At 39.5% G+C, this 26,948-nt stretch overlaps 1 protein-coding gene across 4 annotated transcripts in view; it reads right to left on the reverse strand.

Moving 5' to 3' along the window:
* The window catches only part of sh3glb2a (SH3-domain GRB2-like endophilin B2a), a 38,355-nt gene that overhangs the window by 3,874 nt on the left and 7,533 nt on the right, over positions 1-26,948 (reverse strand). For 2 of the 4 annotated variants that reach the window (XM_022213321.2, XM_022213322.2), the window contains 8 exons: positions 16,956-17,089; positions 16,386-16,478; positions 16,256-16,267; positions 12,959-13,021; positions 9,547-9,570; positions 8,951-9,040; positions 6,866-6,966; positions 2,159-2,360 (listed from right to left, as the gene is read on the reverse strand). In XM_022213321.2, the coding sequence (XP_022069013.1) occupies positions 2,159-2,360; positions 6,866-6,966; positions 8,951-9,040; positions 9,547-9,570; positions 12,959-13,021; positions 16,256-16,267; positions 16,386-16,478; positions 16,956-17,089 (719 nt within the window). The remainder of the gene's footprint in view (positions 1-2,158; positions 2,361-6,865; positions 6,967-8,950; positions 9,041-9,546; positions 9,571-12,958; positions 13,022-16,255; positions 16,268-16,385; positions 16,479-16,955; positions 17,090-26,948) is intronic. The other 2 variants (XM_022213323.2, XM_022213324.2) reach the window with 1 other exon arrangement.

A 26,948-nucleotide genomic window follows, 5' to 3' on the forward strand; every position in this document is an offset into this window, starting at 1 on the left:
GGACCTGGAAGTTGATTTATTTGATTAGTGACTCAACACTTGACTCAAAAGGTCACAGATGTTCTTGATAACAACTAGCTTGACAGTACTACTGAGGAATTAGTCAGCTAACTGAAGCCAAAGCTCTTCTGACAAGCTGTTTGTTTATGAGGCATGGTTTTCTGCATTACATATTCAGTTTGTGGAGCCTATCGCAGTTTCTTTTCTTTTTTTCTTTTTGCTTCAGCTTTTATTATAATAAAACAATAACACTATAAACATTCCAGCGTTGATCAAAGTCCTCAGTGTCATATCTTTATCACTGGCTCTGAATCACAGTCATTTTGTTTTATGAAGCATCTTCACTTTCTCTGAAGTTCCCCAGAACCATGTGACCACTTCACATAAACAGCTCTTCCAGTACATTATTCTGGCTTTAGTCAGTGCAACCCTTACCTTCTATTAACGAGCAGAACACAGAGGAGCCCCAAACATGTCCTGCTTATCGTCATCACACTGACAGGCATTGCACTTTTCACTCACTCAAAGACATCCAGTCTATGAATCAAGCTCAGCAAGTTATTTCTTAGGAAGATGGTCAGACATTTTTAGAATGTATAGAGATTTATTTTTCTGTGTGAAAGGTTTAATTTATCCACTTTGATTTTGAACCCGACTAAAAAAAGAGAGATGAAAAAAATATTTTTCTAAGTATATAATGTCTTACCTGCACACTCTAGTGACAAAAAAGCCTCTAGCCCTTTTTAAACATAGCACTGCTGTGACAGCTCACTGTCATTCAGGCATGTGTCACTTTTACATTATTGATGTCATGAGTTTCATAACACACATGAGATAAGGGAGCACATTAAGTGATATATAAGACAAAGTAATGCACTCATAAACACAATGTTAAATCTGAACAGCAGTATCAAACTGTCCAAACAACCAACGACGTATAATTTTCTAAACAGTGAGAATTCTGTCCCTGTGTGAGGATTACCTAACTACTGCTTTACCAGCACTAAAATAAAAATATGTGATGGAGCTCATAACTCTCTGTAATGAATGCTTTTACTGCAGCTGATAAACTGTTACTCTGTGTGTGACAGCTCACCTGTCTGAGGGGAAGAACGGTTGTCAGATCCTGAGTCATCCTGTCTCCATGTTGTGGAGAAGTTAATATTCTAAGTAATTATTGACATTATTGCTGTTGTTCCATTTGCAGAAATATGCACAGCTCTCCTGCTTTAAAGATGTTTATATGGATTCTGCTACTGCTTGATGCAGCAGATATTCAATAAACTCAGAGGAACTAATGTTTTGTTAAAGCCTGGATAACACTGAGTCTCGTTAATACAGCCTGTTCTGTCTTCATGGCAGTAATGTTCTGCTTATATGGACATTTAACTCTGTAGCAGGAAGCAAACTGACTCAGTGATGTTTGTGAGCCAACGTTGGTGCTGAATTGTAGAAGACAGTTTCCCTCTCAAGTGTCTTTCTAAAGCTGTGGCAAAATGATTTCAGGATAAAAAGTCAAGTTAGTCAAGTGACCACTGCAAAGAAAATTTGCGGTCTGAGCTGATGAAGCGTGGAACACAAACAAACCTGACTCAGGTCCACTAGCAAAAGGCTACATGAAATATGTGGACCAAGCTAAACAGTTTAAAGAAGATGCTACCAAATACTAACAGTTTGTGTGTACAAAGCCTCTGACCTACTTGGAATAAAAGAAATAAAAGCTACGGTACTCATTCACTTCCCTATTATTATCACACTTCACATACATAAAATAAAGTAAGGATTCTAACTGACCTGAAACAGGGAATATTTACTTGAAATAAATGTCAGAAATTCACATGTATTCGGCGAAGCTTTATTCTAACTTCTGACCTCAACTGGACAATATGAGCTTAAGGCCTAAGAAAACACCACATGACAACTGCTGGCTCAATGATGCAACATTACAGAGAACCACAGAGTCTGCAGGTTTCATGAATGCCTGGCAAAAGGACAAAAAAAAAGCTTTTATGGAAGAGTGCAATTGTACTACTAGAACCAGCTAATGCTAGATGAGTAAGGCTACTGTTTACACTGAGACTTGGAGAGACTTCTGGCCAGTGGCCAACGGTCATTATTCATGCCCACTAGCTGCAGTGTGATGATGATGTAACCTCACCTCATCAGCTAGCAGGGAGAGCTCACTGGAGTCTGCAGCATCATAATCGTAAAGGACTTTGGCCTTGCGGGTTCCAGTCGCTGGTGCCTGAACTTCTTCAATCTTCAGTGTTTCTGTCTCCACAGGACTGGTGATGCCTTCAGAAGCAGAGCCGGCAGGAGCCACAGAGGGAGTGGAGTTCAGTGCAAAAGCATTGGGAAGCCTGAGGGAATGTAGGCAGATATGCTCAGAAAATCCAGTACACATAGAAAACAAATATGTGAAAATAACATGCAATAAACAAATACTATTAGCTTTTTTAAGAAAGGAAGCACCATCAATGCACAAGTTCAAATCAGGTATACATCAGCTGACAGAAATATGAACCTGCAGACTAAAGACACGATATCCAGTGCATTTAAATACTGGCTCCTGGCCCAAACAAAACTGCAGTGTTAGGTCTTGGGCACATAAGTTCTGTTTAGCCAGCCTATTTTACAGTACTAATATAATACGCTAGATCAGGGGTCGGCAACCTTTAACACTCAAAGAGCCATTTCGACCCGTTTCCCACAGAAAAGAAAACACCGGGAGCCGCAAAATCCTTTTGGCATTTAAAATGAAGACAACACTGCACATATCGCTTTTTACCTCTATGCCCTTGTTAATCGGTCGTGGTTAATTAATTACAAAGCCTCTAATTAGGTCCTACCACTAATATTTATCTTACCTGGTTAATGTCATTTTTGCTCCTGGACCTCATATGTTACGTAATGTTAGCTGGAAATCAATTTGTGAATGTCTATTTAACTTGTAAAATGTATTTATCCATTTATCTTAAGCTAATAACTTTTCTCCATTAAGTCTCTGCCCTATTTTCCAAGACGACCCTCCTCTGACTCTCTGACCTGCTGCCTGGATGCTGGACGTGACATCGAGCCGTGCTCTCGCGAGTAACGTCGTATTAACCTGACATATCAAAGAGTAGATACTGAGCAAGACAATTATCCGTAGTTTACCTCAGTACTCACGAGTACCCGACACAATGCAGGACTCTGCTGTGAAGGTGGAGACGTCAGTGGTGTATTTGTGACAATAAAAAAAGAAAGAAATTTGAAGGAGCGACGGCTAGGATTTAGGAATGGTGGGCCACCGCTGCTGAATGAATGTAGAGCAAACACATTAACGGCTGGAACGCATATTTTGACAGACAAAAAATTAAGACGTTATATTTTGATGTTACAAGATCACCATGATCTTCAAATTTAGAATTAATTTTTTAAAAATTAAAAATCTAAAATAAAATAATTTTTAATTAAATAATCTCCTGATTATTTACACTAGGTAACAAAAATTTTTTTTTTAAAAATTGTCTAGAGTTTTTTAACTGATTTAGGAGGATTAAGTAGCGCTTAATCCGAAAATGACATTCGTTTTACTCTATCAGGTCAGGTTTTGAAGCTATACAGATTGGTTGAAAATCTAATTTTTTGCCCAAATCAAATACGCCTCTGTGGAATTAACGGCTGAGTTATGCCAATACTTCTTATCTAAGAATGCTTTATTATTACAAAATACACATTTGAGTGAGGGCTGCGCAGCGGCGTAGTGGTTAGCACTTTTGCCTTGCAGCGAGAAGATCCCTGGTTCGAATCCTGGGGTGGGCCTGGGATCTTTCTGCATGGAGTTTGCATGTTCTCCCTGTGCATGCGTGGGTTTTCTCCGGGTACTCCGGCTTCCTCCCACAGTCCAAAAATATGCTGAGGTTAATTGGTTACTCTAAATTGTCCGTAGGTGTGAATGTGACTGTTTGTATGTATATGTAGCCCTGTGACAGACTGGCGACCTGTCCAGGTTGTCCCCTGTCTGCGCTCAAGTCAGCTGGGATAGACTCCAGCGACCCTAATGAGGATAAAGCGGTGTATAGAGGATGGATGGACGGACATTTGAGGGATCACTTACTGCTATCAATGAACAGTCTCCAATCTGTGGGGTCATACTTTGGCACCCCTAGCTTGTGCAGGAGACCCGCAATGTTTGAACAATGCACCAAATCATTCTCCTCAGAGAAAAAACAGAGGTATTCCTGGTGTCTGTTTCTGTAAAATGTTATGCGAGTACTGTCTGCAAGAAGGTTCTTTTCCTTCAGTCGGGAAGCCAAAAGCTTAGATCACGAACTAGATCATTTAGCTCTATTTGTGTGAAAGGATGTGGAGCATCATCATCAAGAAACACCTGATCCTCTTGATCTTCATGGTCACTAGAGGAATCTCCCTCACTAATATCTGGAAGCTCTCCAAAGACAGGTACTGGGATGTCATCACAGTGAGCTACAGGATGACGTGCTGATTGAAGATCAGGATATGTAAGGCTGCCCCTGTTCTTTCTGTTAATCCCAGTTACATCTACAGCACAGAAGTAGCAGTCAGTGACATGGTTTGCTGGTTCTCTCCAAACCATGGGAACTCCAAACTTTAGACAACTCTTCTTGCCCTTTGTCCATTGACGCAGATACTCAGTACATGCTTTGCACACCATATGTGGGGCCCAGGCTTTATCCTGGTCACCAAGCTTTATACCAAAATAGGCATTATAGGCACACTTTATGAAGCTTGTAACAGAGTTCCTGTTAGGTGCCAATGTGTATTCACCACAGATGTAGCAGAATACATCAGGTTGATTTTTGCAAGCTCTTCTGCGAGAAGCCATGGTATTCACCTATGTGCAAAGAATAAAAATAAGTAATTTACTGAAGATATTTCAAGAAACAAAAACTGGGTATCATCCAAAACAATATACGATAGAGATATACCAAAAATATAGTGATTGTAAGTTGTAGATGCATAAACAATAAAGCAATCATACGCATATATATATAAAGAAAAGGTGAAAAACAACAAATGGTCATAGTTAAAAAAGTTGACCTGATAGAGCAAAACTAATGTTATATTTGAATTCTGCACCCCAAAATTATCTTAAATCAGCTTTAAAACCTCAGACAATTTTTTTGTTGTTGACCAGTGTTATTTTCCAAAGTTACAGGGAGCTGCAACAGAGGGATGAAAGAGCTGCATGCTGACCCCTGGTCTAGATGCACCTCAATATCAATCCGCTATAGGGAAAAAATGCTTTGGCTTGTTTGTATTTCGACGAATACACATTTCTTTAAACACAATCTCCATCATCAGTGACACGGGGCAATATTTCGTGATCTAAATCCTCGGCACAACTTAAAATTTTCAGTCTGGTATTTTGCTGTCTGGATGAAGTGGATTTTGAAACCTGTAGCACGCAGTGGAAAGGGAAGGAAAAGTGGCCTGAGATGAGCATCCAATGGCAGGCTTAGACCCACAGTCTACATCCAGAGAGTCAGACTATGAACCATGTCAGCATCTCCAAGTAAAGTACACCTGGCTGCAGTGAAAAACAAAAGCAAGGAGCATCTAGACTGATAGCTCTGACACAGACGTGAACAGCAAAACAACAGCTAAAATAAAGAAAGACATGTTTCGTCGGGTAATTAAGCTATATGTTTTGCAAATTTGAACACAAATCTTTGCACCTCTCCTCCCAGCTGTGCACTGTGTACACCGAGATGGAAAATCCTGCAAATACCTCAGTCCCATTCTGTTCTTAAAGACAAAATAGCCTAATGGAACTTTGTAATTTATGCTTAACACGTCTCTGGAAAACATCAGTAATCAGGCAAATATGTGAGTTAGAAAAGACACACAAAGGGACAGATAAATTGCCCTAACAGACAGGAGGACAAACATTATGGGTCATACTCACACATCCTCATCAGAACTGAGAGCAGGAGACAGTAAAAATTATGTTTCATGATTTGACAAAACCAAAAATAACTAAACTGGACTGACATCCTCACTGGTACAAAGACAAATGCTTTTCATATGCTGTAATAACACATCTATCAAAGACTAAATCACAGTCTAACTGAGCAGAATTCACTTTATTCTCCGTAGAGTGGATGTCGATATGTCCCCACACAGGATGTAATGTCTTCATCATACCAATATTCAAAAATGGACCAATCATCAGGAGCTAACAGCAGAAAATCCATACATTTCCCATGTTAAGCTTATTTTATATGATTAAAACCGGCTCATTTAGAAACACAGACAAGGAAGTCTTGCAGAATTTGCATCACAAATAAACGTAACTAAATCATCTGAATTAAAAACTAAAATTTAATTGTATGTTTCCAGTTTTTGTTTGTTGTTATAGAACAAAAATAATTGAATTAATCAGGCTCTAATGATGCTGTGGTACTATAAAGCTTTTCTATGCTGAAAATAAATGAGATGTGATTTAAGAAAACATTATTAGTTGTTGCTCTTCATGATAATTTTTCTGTTTTGTTGCTGTGTGATATCATACATGTGATCTTTTTACTATAATGCCTTGCTGCTCAGGCCACAGGTGCCTGGCACATTCAGGGTGAGGTCAAACAACACTTGATCCTGCTGTTTCTGGAGCTGTAATGCAACATGGATCTAATGTGATGCTGGAAAATGAATGCACAAACTTTTACACCACCAAGCCTGTCAGGTAACACATTCCTGAGTGATCTAATTTTTCACGAGTTAATCATTAATATCTCAACTGAAAGGGTTGGCATAGAGACCTGCAGCTTGGTCGCTAAACTCTCTGTGCCAGTAGAGTAATAAAGCCCGATGAATCAAACCACTCATCAAAATCGTCTCTCACCTTCCCAGTTCTTTCTGTAGTTCTTGCATGTGGAAATGACACTGCTTATAATAGGCAGCTTGGGCCTCCACAAACTCATTCAGGCAGCGTAAGTGATTGACCTGAAAATAAAACGACAGTCATTGTGAAAGAAACCTGGAAAACATCAGTAAACACATCTTAAGTAGCTATCCCACGATACTGGTAGAATGTGTTTAAAGTATTACAAGTGAAAGTACTCATGTAGAAGAACAGTTTCTTTGATGCTTTTACATGAATATTTATCATAAACATTATTACTGCTGACGCACTGTGCATGTGTGAAAAGCCTTTTACTTTTTGAGCATCTGGATAACTTCACCCAGATGAAACAGAATGTACAGAACATAAACTAAGCCTGAAAAACATTCTTTTTAAAACAAGTGAACAATTCTGCCACAAATACTCCGCTATCATCAGATATACAGCTGGCTAAAGTACAATGCATTAGTGGAGCAAATGAATCTTTTCTGGAAGCCACAATTTGCACAACAGTTCAGTCTCCTTCAAAAGATCAGCAAGAGCTGGATTGATCTTATGAAGAGCCAAACTGATAGAAAACTGAGGACGACCACCTGCACCTTCCTCTGCAGGGACTACAACCTTTGCCCTCCTGTCCTTCCAACACCTGAGGCCATTGTTGGCAGTAAAGGCCCACCAAAGAATATAAGATGCCACTAACAGTAGGGAAGGGCTTTAATTCTAGAAAATGCCGGTAATGAGTTCAAATTAACCACATATCCATAAAAACTACATTTTTCCTGCATATTTTGCACTTAAAGTCAGCTTTACTTATATGTGATCACAGATATGTGCATTTTTGCCTAAGAGAGTTTATCATCAACATCATGTAGGTCATTATGTGGCCAAACTGAATGCACACAGTCAGTTACTCATTTGACTGGTGAATGTCTATTAGAAGGAAAATTTGCCACTTGATAGCCCATAAACAACAATAAGTTGCCATATGACCACTCACAAAACCTATAATTCTCTATGCACTATTTGCTTGCATTGTTGTAAGTCACAGGTGGCTGTTTAACCAGCATTTTAACCAGCATTTTCTGAACATTCTGTCAATACCATAAACAAGCTACTATATTTTTGTATCCAGGCAGATCATACTAGCTTTGTAGCATGATTGACAGTGACATCGATAGACAAAAATTAGTAGCAGCTTCGAGTATTCAACCTCAAATCTGTACTCTTCATAACTTTTTTTTTTAAAAAGGTGAGTTGAAGTACTTCATGTCATTCATTCTTGGACATCTAGTTGATTTCTGCTTTATTTTCTGGTAATCTGAACCCCATGGATAGCAAGAGCACCAGCAAAGCCCTGAGAAGCAGAAGCAGTGCGTATGACACTGTTTTTTCAGAGGGTTTTCCTCTGGTTGCAGAGTTTTTTCTATTAGCCAGGACCAAGTACAGGTCTACAGGGACACTGAGGGACTTTTTTCACATCTAACTCTGTTTGGTTCAGTTAAGATGAATTCAAGTCCGTTTTCACTGTTTTGATCATTTGGGTTGCTGTGAAAGATGTCAGTAAGCTCCTTCAGTGGACATGCATCGAGTGCTTCAAAGTAGAGAAAACAGCTTTTTTTTGTTTCGAGATGTTGCAATACAATTTTAAATACAGTACTTCACATTTTTTTAATCATTTAAATTTGGTTGGGGGATTAATTACAGTTCCCTGTGGTGTGATGAAGTCAAAACACACATTCATTACTGCTTTACAGGGACTTGAAGTAACAGCATTCACATTATTTAATTTCTGTGACGTCACAAAGTATGCTTTGAGAGTACAGTAAAATGTAAACACCACTCTTTAACTTCATAGTGTAGAATAAAACCTGAATGCGTAACATAGTGAATGAAAAAAATACCCACAAGCAGACTTCAGACTGAACGGTTTTAAATGACGGCCCACTACCAACAGGCATGAGATTAAAGGGAATGTATGCAGCAACCAAAAATCCTGCTGATGTGGGGAGTCAAAGTTACTGCTTTCTCTACATGAGATAAAAGTAAGAGTGATACATGTGGTGAAGGTGTGTGTGGCTGACATACGTGTGTACTACTGATGCCCTCCAAAAGCAGCCGTGTAACCTCTGCTTGGCGATCAAACTCTGTTTGGGCCACTCGGAGTTCATGTTCAGCCTGAAACAACAAGAAAAATATTACTGACATCTTTCCTTCACATCACTCAGAATGACTGCTACAACTAATGTCCAGACGTCATTATGTGGACATACTGAAACACATGCGCTGGTAATAAACGTAATCTGAGGACAATATTTTAAAAAATAATCTGACATGTTGTGTATTTAACTGAGACATAAGTCAGAAAGTTGAAATGTTTTCATGTCTCACAACAACCAGAAGACACAACGTAGATTAATGAGGGAGGATTTCACAGTAGCAGTGAATCTGACCAGTTAGAGATCCACAGAGGGGGAATCAAGGTTTCAGTACACCTTTAAGAAAGAGCTTGTGAGATTGAGTATGTGTGTGCTTTTATGTCAGTTAGTTTTGTGCAATTCAGTGTGGTGGAAAGTGCGATTAGATGTGGCCAGTTAAAACTTCGATGTTTTAGGCAGACTGAGGCCTTAATCCTGAAGCATGGATGGCAGAACAGAAGTTCACAACCACATCACTGTACTTACTTTCTCTACTTCCTCTGTCCAGAGCTGATAGGCCAAAACATGCAGCAAAAGAAGCAGAGAAAATAGACGTTATGACCATATCACCGTGTTATGTTGAACCAGTGCCTAAGCAAAGTCTCAGCCCCACCGGATGGTTTAGTCCCTGCTAGAAGTGTTCTGAGTAGTGGAAGGTATTAAAAGGGCATAGAATGTGTTTGGATTGCAAAGGCTGAGCTAAATGTAGAAACCATGGTTTTGGAACAACTTTGCCTGTTCTCAGCTCTACACTGAAATGCCATTTGGTTAGTACTACATTACTCAGCCTCACCTTTTCTAAAGAGAAGCCAATTTAGTGCTGCTTTTTGCACTTTGTTCCTTGATTGCATTTGGGGCTATGAAAAGCCACTAACTAGCACAAGTATTATGTCAGGTACTGAAGCAACAAAAGAAAGCGAACAAGTGATTATAAGGATAGGAGGGTAAATCATAAAAAAAGATAACAGTATCACACTGTAGACAGTGGCTGTAGCATGACTTCTGGTAGAATTGTCTTAACAGACGTTTGCACTGCCTTTAAAGTCTTCAACCTGGGTGAAACATCCACGTTGTAAAATTTTCCACCATGTACGTATCTTGGTCTGTTGTATGTTCATGTAAAGGGGACAATGAGACAGTCAGACATGTAGTTAAACATCTGTTCAGGACGGGGTGAAGCCAGCGAGGATGCACATAAATTGTACATCTATGCTCTGAACACACTTTCTCCCCAATACAGCTACACATACGGTAGCACTGTGTTGTGCTGTCACCTCTTAAAATCTCTTACAGCTCCGAAGCTCCCCTAGAAGTGTTGAACGGAAGACTTTATCTGTTAAGCAAACTGAACATATCCATATACAGCCAAGACATTGCATAGTTTTTTTTGTTCGTGTGTTTCGTCTTGAACTGATGCTCTTTCTAAAGAAGCACAGAAAGTCCAAGCAGCACCACTCCCTGACACACCCTGCTACCATACTCATGGCTCAGCTGTTGAAAATGCCCGACTTTTGATTTCACTTTCAGTGCTAGGATGAACATCGTTTGTCTACAACACATTACATTTTACCTGTTAATTATGTGTCCGTTTCTTGTGTGTTTTATATCTTGCAATTGCACTCTTCAAAGACTAACATAATACTGTAGTGGAATATTTTTTGGGTGCAATATGCTATCGGTAAAAGATAATATAATTATGGCAAATGCTATAAAACTGAGGAATAGAGTTAAGGCATGTATGAAATAGATACTAATGAAGGTTCTAGCAGTGACTGATATTTTGACGGTATGGTGTGTGTGTCCTCCACAGACACAGACAGCTGGAAGATCATGAAGTAAAATGTGTATTTTTTGTGTGAAGAAAAATAACATGCTTTGTAGAAAAATGATATATGGAGTATTCAAAACATAACGGTGTAAACGTAAGGCATAATAAGAAACTTAACAGTACATAATGGTAAAATATGCATGAAATCTGTCATAAAATAATAGGGGTAAAATATACAGGGGGGCTGAGGCAAAGTCTGAACATATCTGGGCATATTCTCTGTAAAACATTACCATAACCTAATGCCCATGTCCTCTGTAGGGTGTGATCTAGGGGGGAAATATGATAATCTGACATTAAGATCTGACCAACAGATTTAGAAAAGTATAACTGTGTCAGCACTATCTCTCTGAATATATGCCCTACAGGCGTGGAAAGAATGACTCAGCAGAAAAGACAGTGCCCAGCTCAGTATCCCTGGTTTTTCCTGGGAGTGTTAATCACTGCTAAGAGCTACTCCTGGGTTTTCTGTTGGCAATAAATCCTGCTGTCTTTGAATGTTGACTTCTCCTGTACCTTTTTTCAACCAAAAAGAACCAGGTGCTAGTTCAGTGCTGGTGCTTAGTTGGTTCAAATCTCGTTCCTCCTAAAAAGTGGTTTGCTTTTCCATTAGCAAGGAGCAAAGTTAGAGCCACGTCACTGCGTCCACTGTGTAGCCGTTCAACAATGTTCGCGCATCGTAACAATGCAAATGCTGTTCCTGACTTTGCAAGCCTACATTGCAATCCAGAAACAAATAATCAAACTGTTAGTAGCAACCTGTCTTCATCGTAGTCCCAAGCAACGGCGAGGACATTTGAGAAGACAGGTAACTGTCAGAGATGTTTAGATTCTTAACAGTGAACGTGTTAGCGTTAGCTTGGCTACTTAGCTTCGATTACGTTTGCATCCAATAAATAGCGTTTGAACAAACGCTATACGTTGATGATATTATCTATGTCTATCTTCATAAATGATCGTCAGCTGTTGTCTGAGCACATCCGCAATCATGCTACTGGTGTCCACATTTACTGGTTTTCGAAACTACTACTACTCGCTCGGTTGTCAAAAAGTGGTGGTTCTGTGTTTCCGCCGTTGATCGTTGGTCACCGTAACCCTGCCTCCAGCCCGTGGTTCTGAACTCTGGCCCAGCAAAGAGATGGTGCCTAAAAAGCATCAGTTTTTGGAGCCTGGAGCCGGTGCTTAATTGGTGGAAACACAAAGAACTGGTGCTAAGTCAGGCACTGGCTCCAAACTAGCGCTGGAACCAGCCTGGTTGAAAAGAGGCCCTGGTGATTTTTTAAATAAGATCATTTAAGAAGTTTTTTAGACTTTTAAACATGGTCAAGTTTGAGACTCTGGCCCATGGTTTGGATTTAGTTTCCACCACAAGACTCCCTCAAAGTCTTGCTTTGATTCAGGCGGCTCTAAGACTGTGACATCAAAACAGTAGTGACATACTGCTGTTCAGCTGGTTAGCGTATTAAATTACTGTTGGACTGCAGAGCATACTTTGTGAATGCAAAACAAACTTTTAACAAATCATAGCGACCAGTACATGTTATCGGTCTGATGAACAGCTCTCAAAAGAACAAGTTAATGAGTAACATCTGTCTTGGCTCTTGGATGCTTGTTATCAATGTTTTGAGAACTTTCAGCAAGACAGCATAATCTAAAACATGACACACGGCTCTGGTATGCAAACTTGTAGCTGGTATTGCTCATGCCTACTGTTGTTACCAGGCGAACACACCTCCTGTCAAACATTATTAGAAGGAAAGATTCACAGCAGTTACAGTAAATGATTGATGTGATACAGCAGACAGCAAAAAATTGCATAGAGGCCTTTAAAGCTGGTAATAGAAAGTTAAATGATTTTCTCCACACACCTCTGACAGCCATTCTAATTCTATGGCCTACATGTGTGTTATACAAGTGAAAGCTGTCCTACATAAATTGTAGAAATACAGGTTAAAATACCACTTTATTTCAGAGGTAACTGCATGTGGATTGAACAAAACAAGACATTATTTTTAAAAGGGTAATTTTTCATGTTCACATTTGTTTTGTAAAGCAGAATTGTCTCCTTACCGCAGAGGCACTGGCAGAAAGCACATAGTTACGGGGTCTGGTCTCCTGAAAATCTGGAACCATCTACAGAAACAGTTTAATTAATTAACATTTGTGCCCTTGTGTACTCAGTGAATACATGACAACCATGTATCAAGAAATACTGACAAAATCAGAAAAACACAGCAGAGATAAAACCATGATCTTGAGGAGATATAATTTTAACTACAAGACAACATGGTTAACCTGCACATTATTAATATTACAGGCTGATGATTCAGGTTTTCTATAATATGAAGAGGTGAGATTTGTCTTCGCAGCATTAATTGAAGTTTGTCAAATAAAAGCTGCGCAATTAAGTTGTTTAAGTAATATTTAAAAAGGCAGTTATGTGCCACAGAGTCACTCCTGCCAACTTCAAAGATGGGAGAGGTTGCTGGCAGACAATACACGCCAACACACTTTCATAATCGGTACGTCTGAATCATAAAAGAAAGGTGCAGAGAGGTGATGCAACATCACTGTATGTAAACAACTTCTCAACAACTGAAACTGATGACTAATCTGGTTATTTCACTGACCTGACTAGTCACCTGGAAGTAGGACAGTCAGTGACAATATTAACTTTAAGGGTAGTCGGCTGCAGTGTATCATGCGCATGCTAACATGCATACAGGTTGCAAAAGTCTGCCTTTGTCAACCACACAGATCTGGGGCTTTTTCATCATCATACTGAAAACTAAATTTCTGGTAAAAGACAGACTTTTTTAAAAAAAAAAAAGTTGTTCAACAATCAAACAAAAACAAGTTTCAAAGAAAATGGAAAAGCTTTCCAAAGAACATTCATTCCTAGGCCATGATGAAATGTGGACGGGACACGATCAATGGGCTTGATTTCTTGCATATGTCTTAGTTTGAGCTCATGTAGTCTACACAACGAAGACAAGTAATTTCTGTGCGGAATTCATATTCATGAAAAAAGAAAGTCAGACGTGAGCTCAGACCTTTGGGAGGCACAGCCACCTGCTGGCAATACAATGTCATATTCTCAGTTCGAAGACTACTAAGGCTGAAGGATAGGTTAAACTGCGTCTTTTAAGAGAACAGATTTAAAGAAACCAGTTTGTTATTATTTGGGGTAAACTGCTGTGGTTTTTTCATGGCTGTCATCAGTACCGATTATTAACAATATATATTTGGATCAAAAATAAATCTTGATGTCAGAATAGCACAAATTTTGACAGAAACCTTCACTGAAATGTTTGTGCTTGTGTATATTTTACATAAGTTTAACTGAAAGTTTTACAGACGTGATGATAGGCTATTACTTGTGATGTGTAATTAATCCGGTGGGACTGTGGGTGAGACATTCCTCAAAGTCACAGGGTAGTGTCTACAGACAGAGAAGAGACTGCATCTGTGCCAACCTAGTACATTTTTAAATTACTCAGTTCTGCCAGGAATCGAACTCATCAGGACTCGTCTGTCGGAAATCTTATGACTGAGCAGCCTTGGCGGAGCACTGCACTCTCTCACTGCTTTTCTTGTTGCTACTGTTTATTCTACTGTCATTTCTCTAACAACACATAGATGCTGACAAAGTTTATTTCACACTGTCTCTACCTTTTTTTTTAAATCTTGTGCAATTTCTGTTCAACAGAAGCTGTTAAAATTGCTAAATTAAGTTCACTTTATTAGGTTAAACTCAAAACAGTAGCAGTGTTCGTAGAGTTTGATCTGTTTTGATAGAGTAGGCCTTCTGTTTTTTTCTATTTGCATTATGCAGGAAGGCTCTGTGAATGTTTGTGCACCACAGTTTGTTGTTTTCCAACAGATGCCTTCATGCAACATCTGATATATTTCTACGTTTTATAATTATTCAGGGGCTGCTCAGTAGCGTAGTGGTTAGCACTTTCGCTTTGCAGCAAGAAGATCCCTGGTTCGAATCCCGGGGTGGGCCTGGGATCTTTCTGCATGGAGTTTGCATGTTCTCCCTGTGCATGCGTGGGTTTTCTCCGGGTACTCCGGCTTCCTCCCACAGTCCAAAAACATGCTGAGGTTAATTGGTTACTCTAAATTGCCCGTAGGTGTGAATGTGAGTGTGATTGTGTGTCTGTATATGTAGCCCTGTGACAGACTGGCGACCTGTCCAGGGTGTCCCCTGCCTTCGCCCGAGTCAGCTGGGATAGACTCCAGCACCCCCCATGACCCTGGTGAGGATAAAGCGGTGTATAGAGGATGGATGGATAATTATTCAGGTAAAGTTAAACATAAATGTAAGGGCACGAGTTATAAGTCAACCAAATTTTTTGGAAATGAATAGCCGTTTCCATTCACTATTACAAATATTTAGAAATGCTTCATCGAGATTAGCAGTAGCAATAATTAATAGGTAGCAATAATTAATCAGTCACTTGCAGAAAAAGAGGGCAAAACGAGATGTCTCAACTTAAAGAGTGTCAGTCAAACCTCAAACGAAGTAAAACAGACACTAATTGCAGTAATGTGATGGAGAGCACACTGGACAATGGAAATGTAGAGTTTTGAATTACTAATTCTACAGCTATGTGCTCTTGGAAGGGTATTCACCAAACCAGTTTCCACTGCATTTTGTCACAATTATCTTCTATCAATACACATTTTTTTCCTACCTCTTCCGAGCATAAAGGTTTTTGTTTTTGGCAATATTTCAGAGTGTTATTATTTTTTAGTTTAGAGTTTTTAGCATTTCCACTTTGGTGTTTTTATGTGCACATTGAAAACGCACATTAAAAACAACCGGGTGGAAACACAACTGTTCAGACTGTTACCGAACCCAAATGTCAAATTCTGTAATTTTTTGTCAGTAATTTATAGAAAAGACAACTGTCATTTCTGAATAAATTTGTTTATAATAAAAACAAAGGATCACTAACAAGTAAAGGCACAGAGATCTGAACAAATGACTCTGCTGTTTTTAACAGAGATGGTAACGTATCAGCAATGAAATGGATAACGACAAAGGTAACTTCATATGGCAAAAAATAAAGCTTTGATACTTATTAGTACAAAAGTAGAATACAGTCTAATCAGTCATAAATTTGGTCAATGGCTTCTGTTAATTTCCTAACATACTGTTTAATACTCAAGGTTTCTCTGAAAAGACTCGTCTTTTGGTCAGTTATTTTTTCAGATCACTACTGCATTTTCTGGCGAATTGATGTCAGTTTCTTGCCAGCAGTTACAGCATGGCTAAGAAAATTAAATCAAAACAAGTGAGGTAGGAAAAACAACCCAAGGAGTGCATCATACTGAAAGTCAAAAATGTTTGATACTCACTTCGCCCTCGCACTGCAAAGGTTATGCATATACAGACAGTTAGTCATGTTACTGCCAGCAACACCAAAAACTTAACATCAGGAGAATTGAGGGAATGGATGTGGGAGTGCGGCTGTGAGGTGGGTCTTACCGCAGCTTTAGCCTCAGCTAACTTTGCCTTCTTCAGACGTGTTTTGCAGGCGTCCAGATCAAGGCGTAGATTCTCCAAGAGACGCCGTTCTTTCTACAACAGTCAGTGAGCAGTTGAGCTTAGCAGAGAGGAATTGCAAATATAAATGGTGGTACATCATGGCACGGCATGATCCATGCCGGATTTCAAGGAGGCTATACTGGGCCTCCTAAGACATGTAACATATCAGACAAAAAACACAAGCAGTTCAAGCTAGAAGAGCACACATGGTATCTCTCCAACCCTTAGCTTTAGGAGGTGAATACCAGCAACAGCTTACGGTTTCTACAATTAGCTAGGCCATCAATGAAGACATTTAAAACCAACTGACAAGTCAAAGTGATGATTGATTATTAATTCGGAAGTTGTTGTTACTAATTTAACAAATTAAAAGTATACTAATCGATGAGGCAGAAGATGATGTGATGATGCACCTTGACATTTTCATTCACACCCAGGATGATACATGTGGACAATCTGGATGGTCTCTGTAACAATAACAGTAGAATAGAGGTTTTCTTCTAGACTCACTGAGATGGTCCTCCAGTCTCCTTCCAGAAAGTTCCTGAGGGGTGTAAGAAAGCTGATGGCTGACGTCTGAAGGAACTCTCTCTCTGCTGCTCCTAATCTTCTCTCACATTCCCCCACTTTGATCAAAGTGCTCCCTGTCAGAAGGAGATTGCATTCATTTATCACAAAAAATCATTTTTATTCACCATTCATCCCACATGATATCAAGTCCTGTGAAAGTACACAGACAGAATACAGAACAAAATAAGAGAAATTTCCCTGGTATTATATTATTTAGTCCAAACAGAAATAAGCTGGATGAGCAGCTCAATAGTTTTCCCTCTTGACGTACAGTACATGTGCTGTTTTCTTCAATACAGTAGTGCAAATGATTCTGAAGCACTCACTACTTATTTACATGCTAGGTCAGCAGTCGTTATTACAACAGTTCTTTTTCACGTGTAGTTAAGTATTTTAGATTGTCAGTATGTTTTCATTCGTTGGTTGTATTGCAGCCACCTACTGCATGAGAAATTACATTGACAACTAGAAAAGCACTCGGAGAGCGCATACCTCCGCCATGCTGTTTGTCTGTCTGTCTGTGTTTGTGTATGTGTGTGTGTGTGTGTGTGTGTGTGTGTGTGTGTGTGTGTGTGTGTGTCTGTTTGTCTGTTAACAGCATCACTCAAAAAGTCATGGACGGATTTTCACCAAATTTTCTCTGTCCAATTGAGAGATGGCCTGGTGACCATCTCTCAATTGCCCTTCGACCTTCAAAAAAATCCTGGATCCAGACGGTGATCCGATCACCTCCAAAATCTAATCAATTCTTACTCTTCCGGACATCCTGTAAAAATTTGGTGAAAATCCGTCCATGACTTTTTAAGTTATGTTGTTAACAGACAAACAGACACACACACAGACACACAGACACACAGACACAGACACACACACACAGACACAGACACACACAGACACACACACACACACACACACACACACACACACACACACACACACACACACACACACACACACACACACACACACACACACACAGACAAACTCTGGTGATTACATAACCTCCTGGCGGAGGTAAAAATGTTTTGTATACATAAAAGGGGCTTTAATACCTGCACAAAACACTTCATGTGTCTTCCAAACAAGGTGCTTCAGGGCGTTCAATTTAATTCTTTTGCGCATCATGATACAAGTTGTTGTTTAAATGTATATATTAAAAAAATACAAAGTCAGAGTCTCCCATCTATCCTTCTATAAACATCATTCTTTTGATATTCAAATGAAAGTAATGTGTTTGGGTCATTGTTTCAGCTGTGCACATTCAGCAACACCATTGCTCCTTACAGCTTTCTCATCAAAACATGAAGCAGTTTCAACAGGAAAACACTGCTGCCCTAAAACTGTGAGTACTGAAAATTCTACACAATTTTACCAATAATTTTAATACGAAACACTGTGAGTGAATTGTTCTGCAAAAAATACATTAAAATCAGACCCTTCCGGTCAGACCATGCAGCTCAGGTCTCTAACCAACTCACACACACCAACTACTGCAGCTCCTTACTGGAAGCCTCCCTTCATACACGGCCAAACCTCTGCAGATGATCCAGAATGCAGGTTTTCAACCAGCCAGAAACAACATGTCACCCGCTGTTCAGATCACTTCATCGGCTTCCTGCCCACATATAATCAAAACTCTGACACTTGCATTCTAAACTAGAGTGAAAACATCTCCCTCCTGCCTGAACTCTCTCATTCAGGTCTACAATTCCTCCCGCTCACTACGCTCAGCAAACATAAAATCCTATTTTGTCTGCACTGCCTGTAGACATCACAGTCCTATTATCACACTTGTTTTGTGGCTCTTATCCAGGTTGTTTCCTCCTGACTAGATCCTTGCTCATGTTGGATCTACTCCCAGATGTACGGCGCTTTGGATAAAAGTGTCTGCTTAATGAAACTGTAGAATTGTAGAATGTAGACTGGTTGCATAAGCTAAGAAAATAATGTTTCAGTTCTAAAATCTTCATCTATTTTTAACCAATTATCTTCATGAATAATAATCTGATCTTAAAATGTGCATAAAATGTTGCTAAATAAATAAAACTGTGATCAACATCAGAGCCCTAACTGAGATGTTTACACACGTGGACAAAATTGTTGGTACCCCTCAGTTAAAGAAGGAAAAACCCACAATTCTCACTGAAATCACTTGAAACTCACAAAAGTAACAATAAATAAAAATTTATTGAAAATTAAATAATCAAAAACAGCCATTACTTTTGAATTGTTGATTAACATAATTATTTAAAAAAACAAACTAATGAAACAGGCCTGGACAAAAATGATGGTACCTCTATAAAAGATTGAAAACTATTTGACCAGAGTGACATGATTAACTCAGGTGTGTCATTTAATTGACATCACAGGTGTTTCCAAACTCATAATCAGTCAGTCTGCCTATTTAAAGGGAGACAAGTAATCACCCTGCTGTTTGGTGAAAAGGTGTGTACCACACTGAACATGGACAACAGAAAGCGAAGGAGAGAATTGTCCCAGGACATCCGAAAAATAAATTATAGACAAACATCTTAAAGGTAAAGGCTATAAGACCATCTCTAAACAGCTTGAAGTTCCTGTGACAACAGTGGCTCATATTATTCAGAAGTTCAAGACCCACGGGACAGTAGCCAACCTCCCTGGACGTGGCCGCAAGAGGAAAATTGATGACAAATTGAAGAGACGGATCGTTGGAATTGTATCCAAAGAGCCCAGAGCAACCTCCAAAGAAATTAAAGGTGAACTCCAAGGCCAAGGTACATCAGTGTCAGATCGCACCATTCGTCGTTGTTTGAGCCAAAGTGGACTTCATGGGAGACGACCAAGGAGGACACCACTGCTGAAAAAAACTCATAAAAAAGCCAGACTGGAATTTGCAAAAATGCATGTTGACAAGCCACAAAGCTTCTGGGAGAATGTCCTTTGGACAGATGAGACCAAACTGGAGCTTTTTGGTAAGGCACATCAACTCTATGTTCATAGACTCAAAAAGCAAGCATACGAAGAAAAGAACACTGTCCCTACGGTGAAACATGGAGGAGGCTCAGTAATGTTTTGGGGCTGCTTTGCTGCATCTGGCACAGGGTGTCTTGAAAGTGTGCAAGGTACGATGAAATCTCAAGACTATCAAGGCATTCTGGAGAGAAATGTGCTGCCTAGTGTCAGAAAGCTTGGTCTCAGTCGCAGGTCATGGGTCTTCCAACAGGACAACCATCCAAAACACACAGCCAAAAACACCCAAGAATGGCTGAGAGAAAAGCGTTGGACTATTCAAAAGTGGCCTTCTATGAGCCCAGATCTGAATCCCATTGAACATATGTGGAAGGAGCTGAAACATGCCATTTGGAGAAGACACCCATCAAACCTGAGACAACTGGAGCTGTTTGCTCATGAGGAGTGGGCCAAAATACCTGTTGACAGCTGCAGAACACTCATTGACAAATACAGAAATCGTTTAATTGCAGTGATTGCCTCAAAAGGTTGTGCAACAAAATATTAAGTTATGGGTACCATCATTTTTGTCCAGCCCTATTTCATTAGTTTGTTTTTTAAATAATTATGTTAATCAACAATTCAAAAGTGATGGCTGATTTTGATTATTTAATTTTCAATAAATTTTTATTTATTGTTACTTTTGTGAGTTTCAAGTGATTTCAGTGAGAATTGTGGGTTTTTCCTTCTTTAACTGAGGGGTACCAACAATTTTGTCCACGTGTGTATGTCTTGTTTTGTATGACTATTTAAAATCAAAAGAGATTCATTTAACTGTCATAGGAGATGAGACTGTTCAGTTTGAATGAACATGTTCTGTTTGCAGAGATCAGCCTTGGTAATACTCCCTTGCTGACGCACACACAGATTGCTGTGACTTTTTAGCCTGCTTAGAGTCTGATGGAAGGCCTGCATGGATTTGGGGAGGTGACAGGATGTGGGACGCATGCCTCCCCTGAGATTCATTAGTTTTTCCCTGGTGACTAAACTGACATCTGAACCTTTTCAACAACGTGCGACAGCCATTCGATCTATTTTATAATGCCCGCATGGACCAACAGTTGTTGTTCGGTTCATTTTATTTACACACGTGGACAAAATTGTTGGTACCCCTCAGTTAAAGAAGGAAAAACCCACAATTCTCACTGAAATCACTTGAAACTCACAAAAGTAACAATAAATAAAAATGTATTGAAAATTAAATAATCAAAATCAGCCATCACTTTTGAATTGTTGATTAACATAATTATTTAAAAAAACAAACTAATGAAATAGGGCTGGACAAAAATGATGGTACCCATAACTTAATATTTTGTTGCACAACCTTTTGAGGCAATCACTGCAATTAAACAATTTCTGTATTTGTCAATGAGCGTTCTGCAGCTGTCAACAGGTATTTTGGCCCACTCCTCATGAGCAAACAGCTCCAGTTGTCTCAGGTTTGATGGGTGTCTTCTCCAAATGGCATGTTTCAGCTCCTTCCACATATGTTCAATGGGATTCAGATCTGGGCTCATAGAAGGCCACTTTTGAATAGTCCAACGCTTTTCTCTCAGCCATTCTTGGGTGTTTTTGGCTGTGTGTTTTGGATGGTTGTCCTGTTGGAAGACCCATGACCTGCGACTGAGACCAAGCTTTCTGACACTAGGCAGCACATTTCTCTCCAGAATGCCTTGATAGTCTTGAGATTTCATCGTACCTTGCACACTTTCAAGACACCCTGTGCCAGATGCAGCAAAGCAGCCCCAAAACATTACTGAGCCTCCTCCATGTTTCACCGTAGGGACAGTGTTCTTTTCTTCGTATGCTTGCTTTTTGAGTCTATGAACATAGAGTTGATGTGCCTTACCAAAAAGCTCCAGTTTGGTCTCATCTGTCCAAAGGACATTCTCCCAGAAGCTTTGTGGCTTGTCAACATGCATTTTTGCAAATTCCAGTCTGGCTTTTTTATGAGTTTTTTTCAGCAGTGGTGTCCTCCTTGGTCGTCTCCCATGAAGTCCACTTTGGCTCAAACAACGACGAATGGTGCGATCTGACACTGATGTACCTTGGCCTTGGAGTTCACCTTTAATTTCTTTGGAGGTTGCTCTGGGCTCTTTGGATACAATTCCAACGATCCGTCTCTTCAATTTGTCATCAATTTTCCTCTTGCGGCCACGTCCAGGGAGGTTGGCTACTGTCCCGTGGGTCTTGAACTTCTGAATAATATGAGCCACTGTTGTCACAGGAACTTCAAGCTGTTTAGAGATGGTCTTATAGCCTTTACCTTTAAGATGTTTGTCTATAATTTATTTTTCGGATGTCCTGGGACAATTCTCTCCTTCGCTTTCTGTTGTCCATGTTCAGTGTGGTACACACCTTTTCACCAAACAGCAGGGTGACGACTTGTCTCCCTTTAAATAGGCAGACTGACTGATTATGAGTTTGGAAACACCTGTGATGTCAATTAAATGACACACCTGAGTTAATCATGTCACTCTGGTCAAATAGTTTTCAATCTTTTATAGAGGTACCATCATTTTTGTCCAGGCCTGTTTCATTAGTTTGTTTTTTTAAATAATTATGTTAATCAACAATTCAAAAGTAATGGCTGTTTTTGATTATTTAATTTTCAATAAATTTTAATTTATTGTTACTTTTGTGAGTTTCAAGTGATTTCAGTGAGAATTGTGGGTTTTTCCTTCTTTAACTGAGGGGTACCAACAATTTTGTCCACGTGTGTATTTGTTTTGGTTGCCTCTCATGAACACAATCTTTCTGTTTGTAAATTAAATGTCAGTGGAGGAGGAAGGTGTGGCCAATGAGCTCGTTTGTGCGGGTCTGTGCAGGTGGTGCTCTGGTGACATCCAGTGGTTCTGAATGTTGCATACAACACATTAAAATCCATGAAGAGACAGAGAGGTCCCACAGTAACTGTCCCAGAAGATTTCTGCACCAGAGGCCTCATTTTCTTCTTCTCTGTTTATCAGTATTTAAAACATGCAATCCATTTGCAGCCTTGTGCTCAATCATTTACTGTATATCCTCTTTGTACCACCAGAGAACATAAATAAACACATAAGAAGTGCAGACTGATCTGCTGTCAATCACTGGGTGTGCAGGAGCCTGATTGAATCCTTTGGATACACTAGTCTTTTTCGGACACACCTGCCTCATGAAGCAGATCTGCGAAGTTTCTTTGGTTTAAGTCACTGTCATTTGAAATGTAAATGATCCTGAAGATACGTTAATGATTAATAATGACAGCATCAGAACCGTCCAATCAGTGAGCTACCTGTCAATTTGTATGACCTCAGACAATACAGAGTTCCCTTTTCATTTGTAAAAGACTCTAACTAAAATGCAACACGTACATAAACGGGAGCCGAGTAAGGATAAGTGAAGTTAGCTTTATCCTCTCTGTTTTGGTATTTATTTTGTGTAACAGTAGGTCATAAGGTCATTGTTTTTTTGCCTTATTATTAAAGGTTTGCACAACACAGAAACAAAAGTATGGAAAACCACCTAAAGCACCTCAAGAATTAAAAAATCAGAACTGCTTATTTACAGACAAACATCAAACCATAAAGATTATCCTCCAGATAACCAACAAATACCATGTTTACACAGAGACTATTTATTTGGCTGAACACAGAGAGAAAGAGAGCTGTTTAAAGTGTGGTTTGTGGATTACTGTCAGATTTTATTTCAGTTTTCTCATGTTATGGATATCACAAACAAAGAACCATGATATTATATGTTATTGAGGCGGCAGCAGCAGAAATCTGTGAGATGGATATCTGAACTCCTGAGTAACTTGTGCAAATATTATGACAAGAGCAAAAGTTATTTGTGTAATGAGGAGGCTAAGTGTATGTTGAACACTAGCAGGTCCAGTAGGTGTTACCTTTACGCTTTGAGTCAAAAACAATAAAAGCAATAACTTTCACTTAGGACGGAGGAGGGCAAACAGCTTTTTGACATTCACACTGCATTAATGCTACTGTGATGTACAGGAGAACATTTGGCTGAAGATTGTATGGAGATTTATGGCCTAGTGTTATGGATTCTTGCATTACTACACTGCAGCCCATGCACAGTGAGCAATACATTTTTATCTAAATCAAGAAAGACAGGGGATGGGCTTCATTATTTCACTTGAAGGTGGTGTCACAAATGTGTCTCTGCAGGACCTCACCAGCTTTAAGTTAAGGGTTTACCACAAGAGGAAATTACAAAAACAAACATTTCTGACAGTTATGTGAACTAATCCTGTAAACGTCTGTCATGCTTCAGTGAGAGTACTCTGATGTTACAAATAGAAAGTGGCTTCATCAGAGTAGCACTGGGTTTGAATATGTACCACAGACTAAACATTAATGAACTGTCACTGCTGAGGATGAGAGGAAAGACTTGTTTACAGATAAAAGTCACACGTAAACAAAAACAGTGACATCAATAGACACATTCTGGGATACTGCAAAACTCCAAATTTCAAGGAATCCCTGTGGAGGCCATAGAGCTACCAGAAGGGCTGCCAAACTCTTGCATAAATCGGATTCTCTTATTGAATTATTGAGCTACAGATTTCCCCAGTGACATCCATACAGAGGCCCTGACAACTGATGCTGCAGCAGAGAGCAGATGCTCATTCAAAGCAGGACTGATCCTTAGATTTTCATTAAGGGAAATGGATCTGATTTATGGACTGACATGTGTGCCTGTATCACACTGTGAGCTAAAGAACACGGAGAAGGAGAACACTGCGGTATGTAACAATACTTGAGGATTTTCATTTCAAACACTTCTTTTATTCTATGTGGAGGACAAATACTGAACAAGGTATCTAAAAGAAAATAACTAATTACTACCTCCAACAGGATCAAACGTTTGTTTCTGGCAATTAACCCATCCTTCTCAGCTACAGAGCTCAGCATAGACTTAAAAATAGTCTAAAACTAGTAAAGATTTAAGATTTAAGAAGCTTTATTGTCACTGCATGGGGTACAATGAAATTCTACTCAGAAACATCTCTTACAGCAGCTACAATAAGCTGCTACAGGTTCTCCACATGGGTTTCCGTTGCCTCCAGCACATATCATTTTCCCTCAACATAAATGTCATACACACCATGTTATGATTGCTTATGTGAAGAATGGTTATTAAGGGCTTGCTTATGGGGATCTTTCAATGCAGTTGCTCTAAAAACAACATCTATGAAACACTTCAACTCTCTCAGTTTCACTTTTACACTGTTAACAGAGATTCTGAATACATCCAGCTGAATGTGGGAAACAATGGTCTAAATCTGTATATGACACATCTCAACACTTTAGTGGGGTGTTCCACTTTTCTTACACACATAGCTGTCAGTTTGTTTTAGCCAGGTAGTCTTAATGAAAGTGAATGCAGTCTGATACAACAGCAATTAATAAAATAATGTTCTGCTTCCGTTAAAACTCCTGCATTTTGAGGCTGTAGTTTGTGTTGTTGCTAACTGGATCTGTGTTATACAGAGAGGTTTTTCTAATATTTAGGTTTAGTCTTACTGATACAAATGGGATGGACAAAGTATTAATTCGACCAAGTGAAGAGAAACTTTATGGAAGAAAATGAAGAGTTTAACTCCAGACAACTGCTGTCACCAGTTTTCTCATTACTATGAAAAACCGAGAAAACAACCACATCCAAGTAAATTGTCAAGCTCAAAGTCAACAAATAAATCACTAAGAAATTCTGTGAGAACAAGATTATATAATTCAAAAAAAGCTCCAAGACCCAGTTTCTCTTTTATATATTATGACATAATATGTCTCTGGATATACAGACCTGATCAAAATCTTAAGACCAGTTGAAAAATTGCTAGAATTTACCTTTTGCACATTTGGATCTTTATGAGGTTTTCAGTAGAGCTACAATATGCAAAACAAAGAAGGGGGAGTGTGATAAAAAGCATTTTGAAAAAGTCATTTATTGAAAACAACAAGTAAACTGAAATAGGCTGTTTATCAGCTGATCAAAAGTTTAAGACCACAGGCTATAAAAGCCAAAATTTGCTCAAAATTCTCATTTTCTGTCTGCCATTCACACGGTCATGCCCTCCTGATGGCTAAAGCTAAGAAGCTTTCTCTTCTTGAACGTGGTCGGATCATCGAGGTGCATAAGCAGGCCTCTCACAGCATGCCATTGCTGCTGAGGTTGGACGCAGTAAGACGGTCATTCTAAATTTTTTGAAAGATCCTGAGCATTATGGAACAAAAAAGTGGTAGACCCAAAAAAATTACACCTGCGCTGAGCTGGAGGATCCGATTGGCTGTCCATCAAGACACAAGGCGGTCCTTGACCCAAATTAAGGCCCTTACTGGTGCCGACTGCAGCGCAATAACCATCAAACAGCATCTGCGGGAAAAGGGTTTCTAAAACAAAAAACTAATTCAAAGACCTCGTCTCCTTCAACGCCACAAAACTGCCCGTTTAGACTTTGCCAGGAGCATCAAACATGGGACATTGAAAGGTGGAAAAAAGTTTTACTGTCTGATGAGAAAAAATGAAACCTTGACGGTCCAGATGGCTTCCAATGTTACTGGCATGACAAGGAGATCCCACCTGAGATGTTCTCTACCCGGCACAGTGGAGGGGGTCCATCATGATTTGGGGTGCTTTTTCATTCAGTGGAACACTGGAGCTTCAGGTGGTGCGGGGTCGTCAAACGGTGGCTGGTTATGTGCAGATGTTGCAGCAGGCATCCCTCATGACCGAGGGCCCTCGTCTGTGTGGTAACAGCTGGGTTTTTAAACAGGACAACGCTGCAGTTCACAATGCTCGCTTGACCAAGGACTTCTTCAGGGAGAATAACATCAGTCTTTTGGACCATCCCGCATGTTTCCCTAATTTAAATCCCAGAGAGAACATTTGGGGATGGATGGCAAGCGAAGTTTATAAAAATGACCATCAGTTCCAGAC

Source organism: Acanthochromis polyacanthus, chromosome 7 (genome assembly GCF_021347895.1).
Source record: "Acanthochromis polyacanthus isolate Apoly-LR-REF ecotype Palm Island chromosome 7, KAUST_Apoly_ChrSc, whole genome shotgun sequence".
Classification (NCBI taxonomy): domain Eukaryota; kingdom Metazoa; phylum Chordata; class Actinopteri; family Pomacentridae; genus Acanthochromis; species Acanthochromis polyacanthus.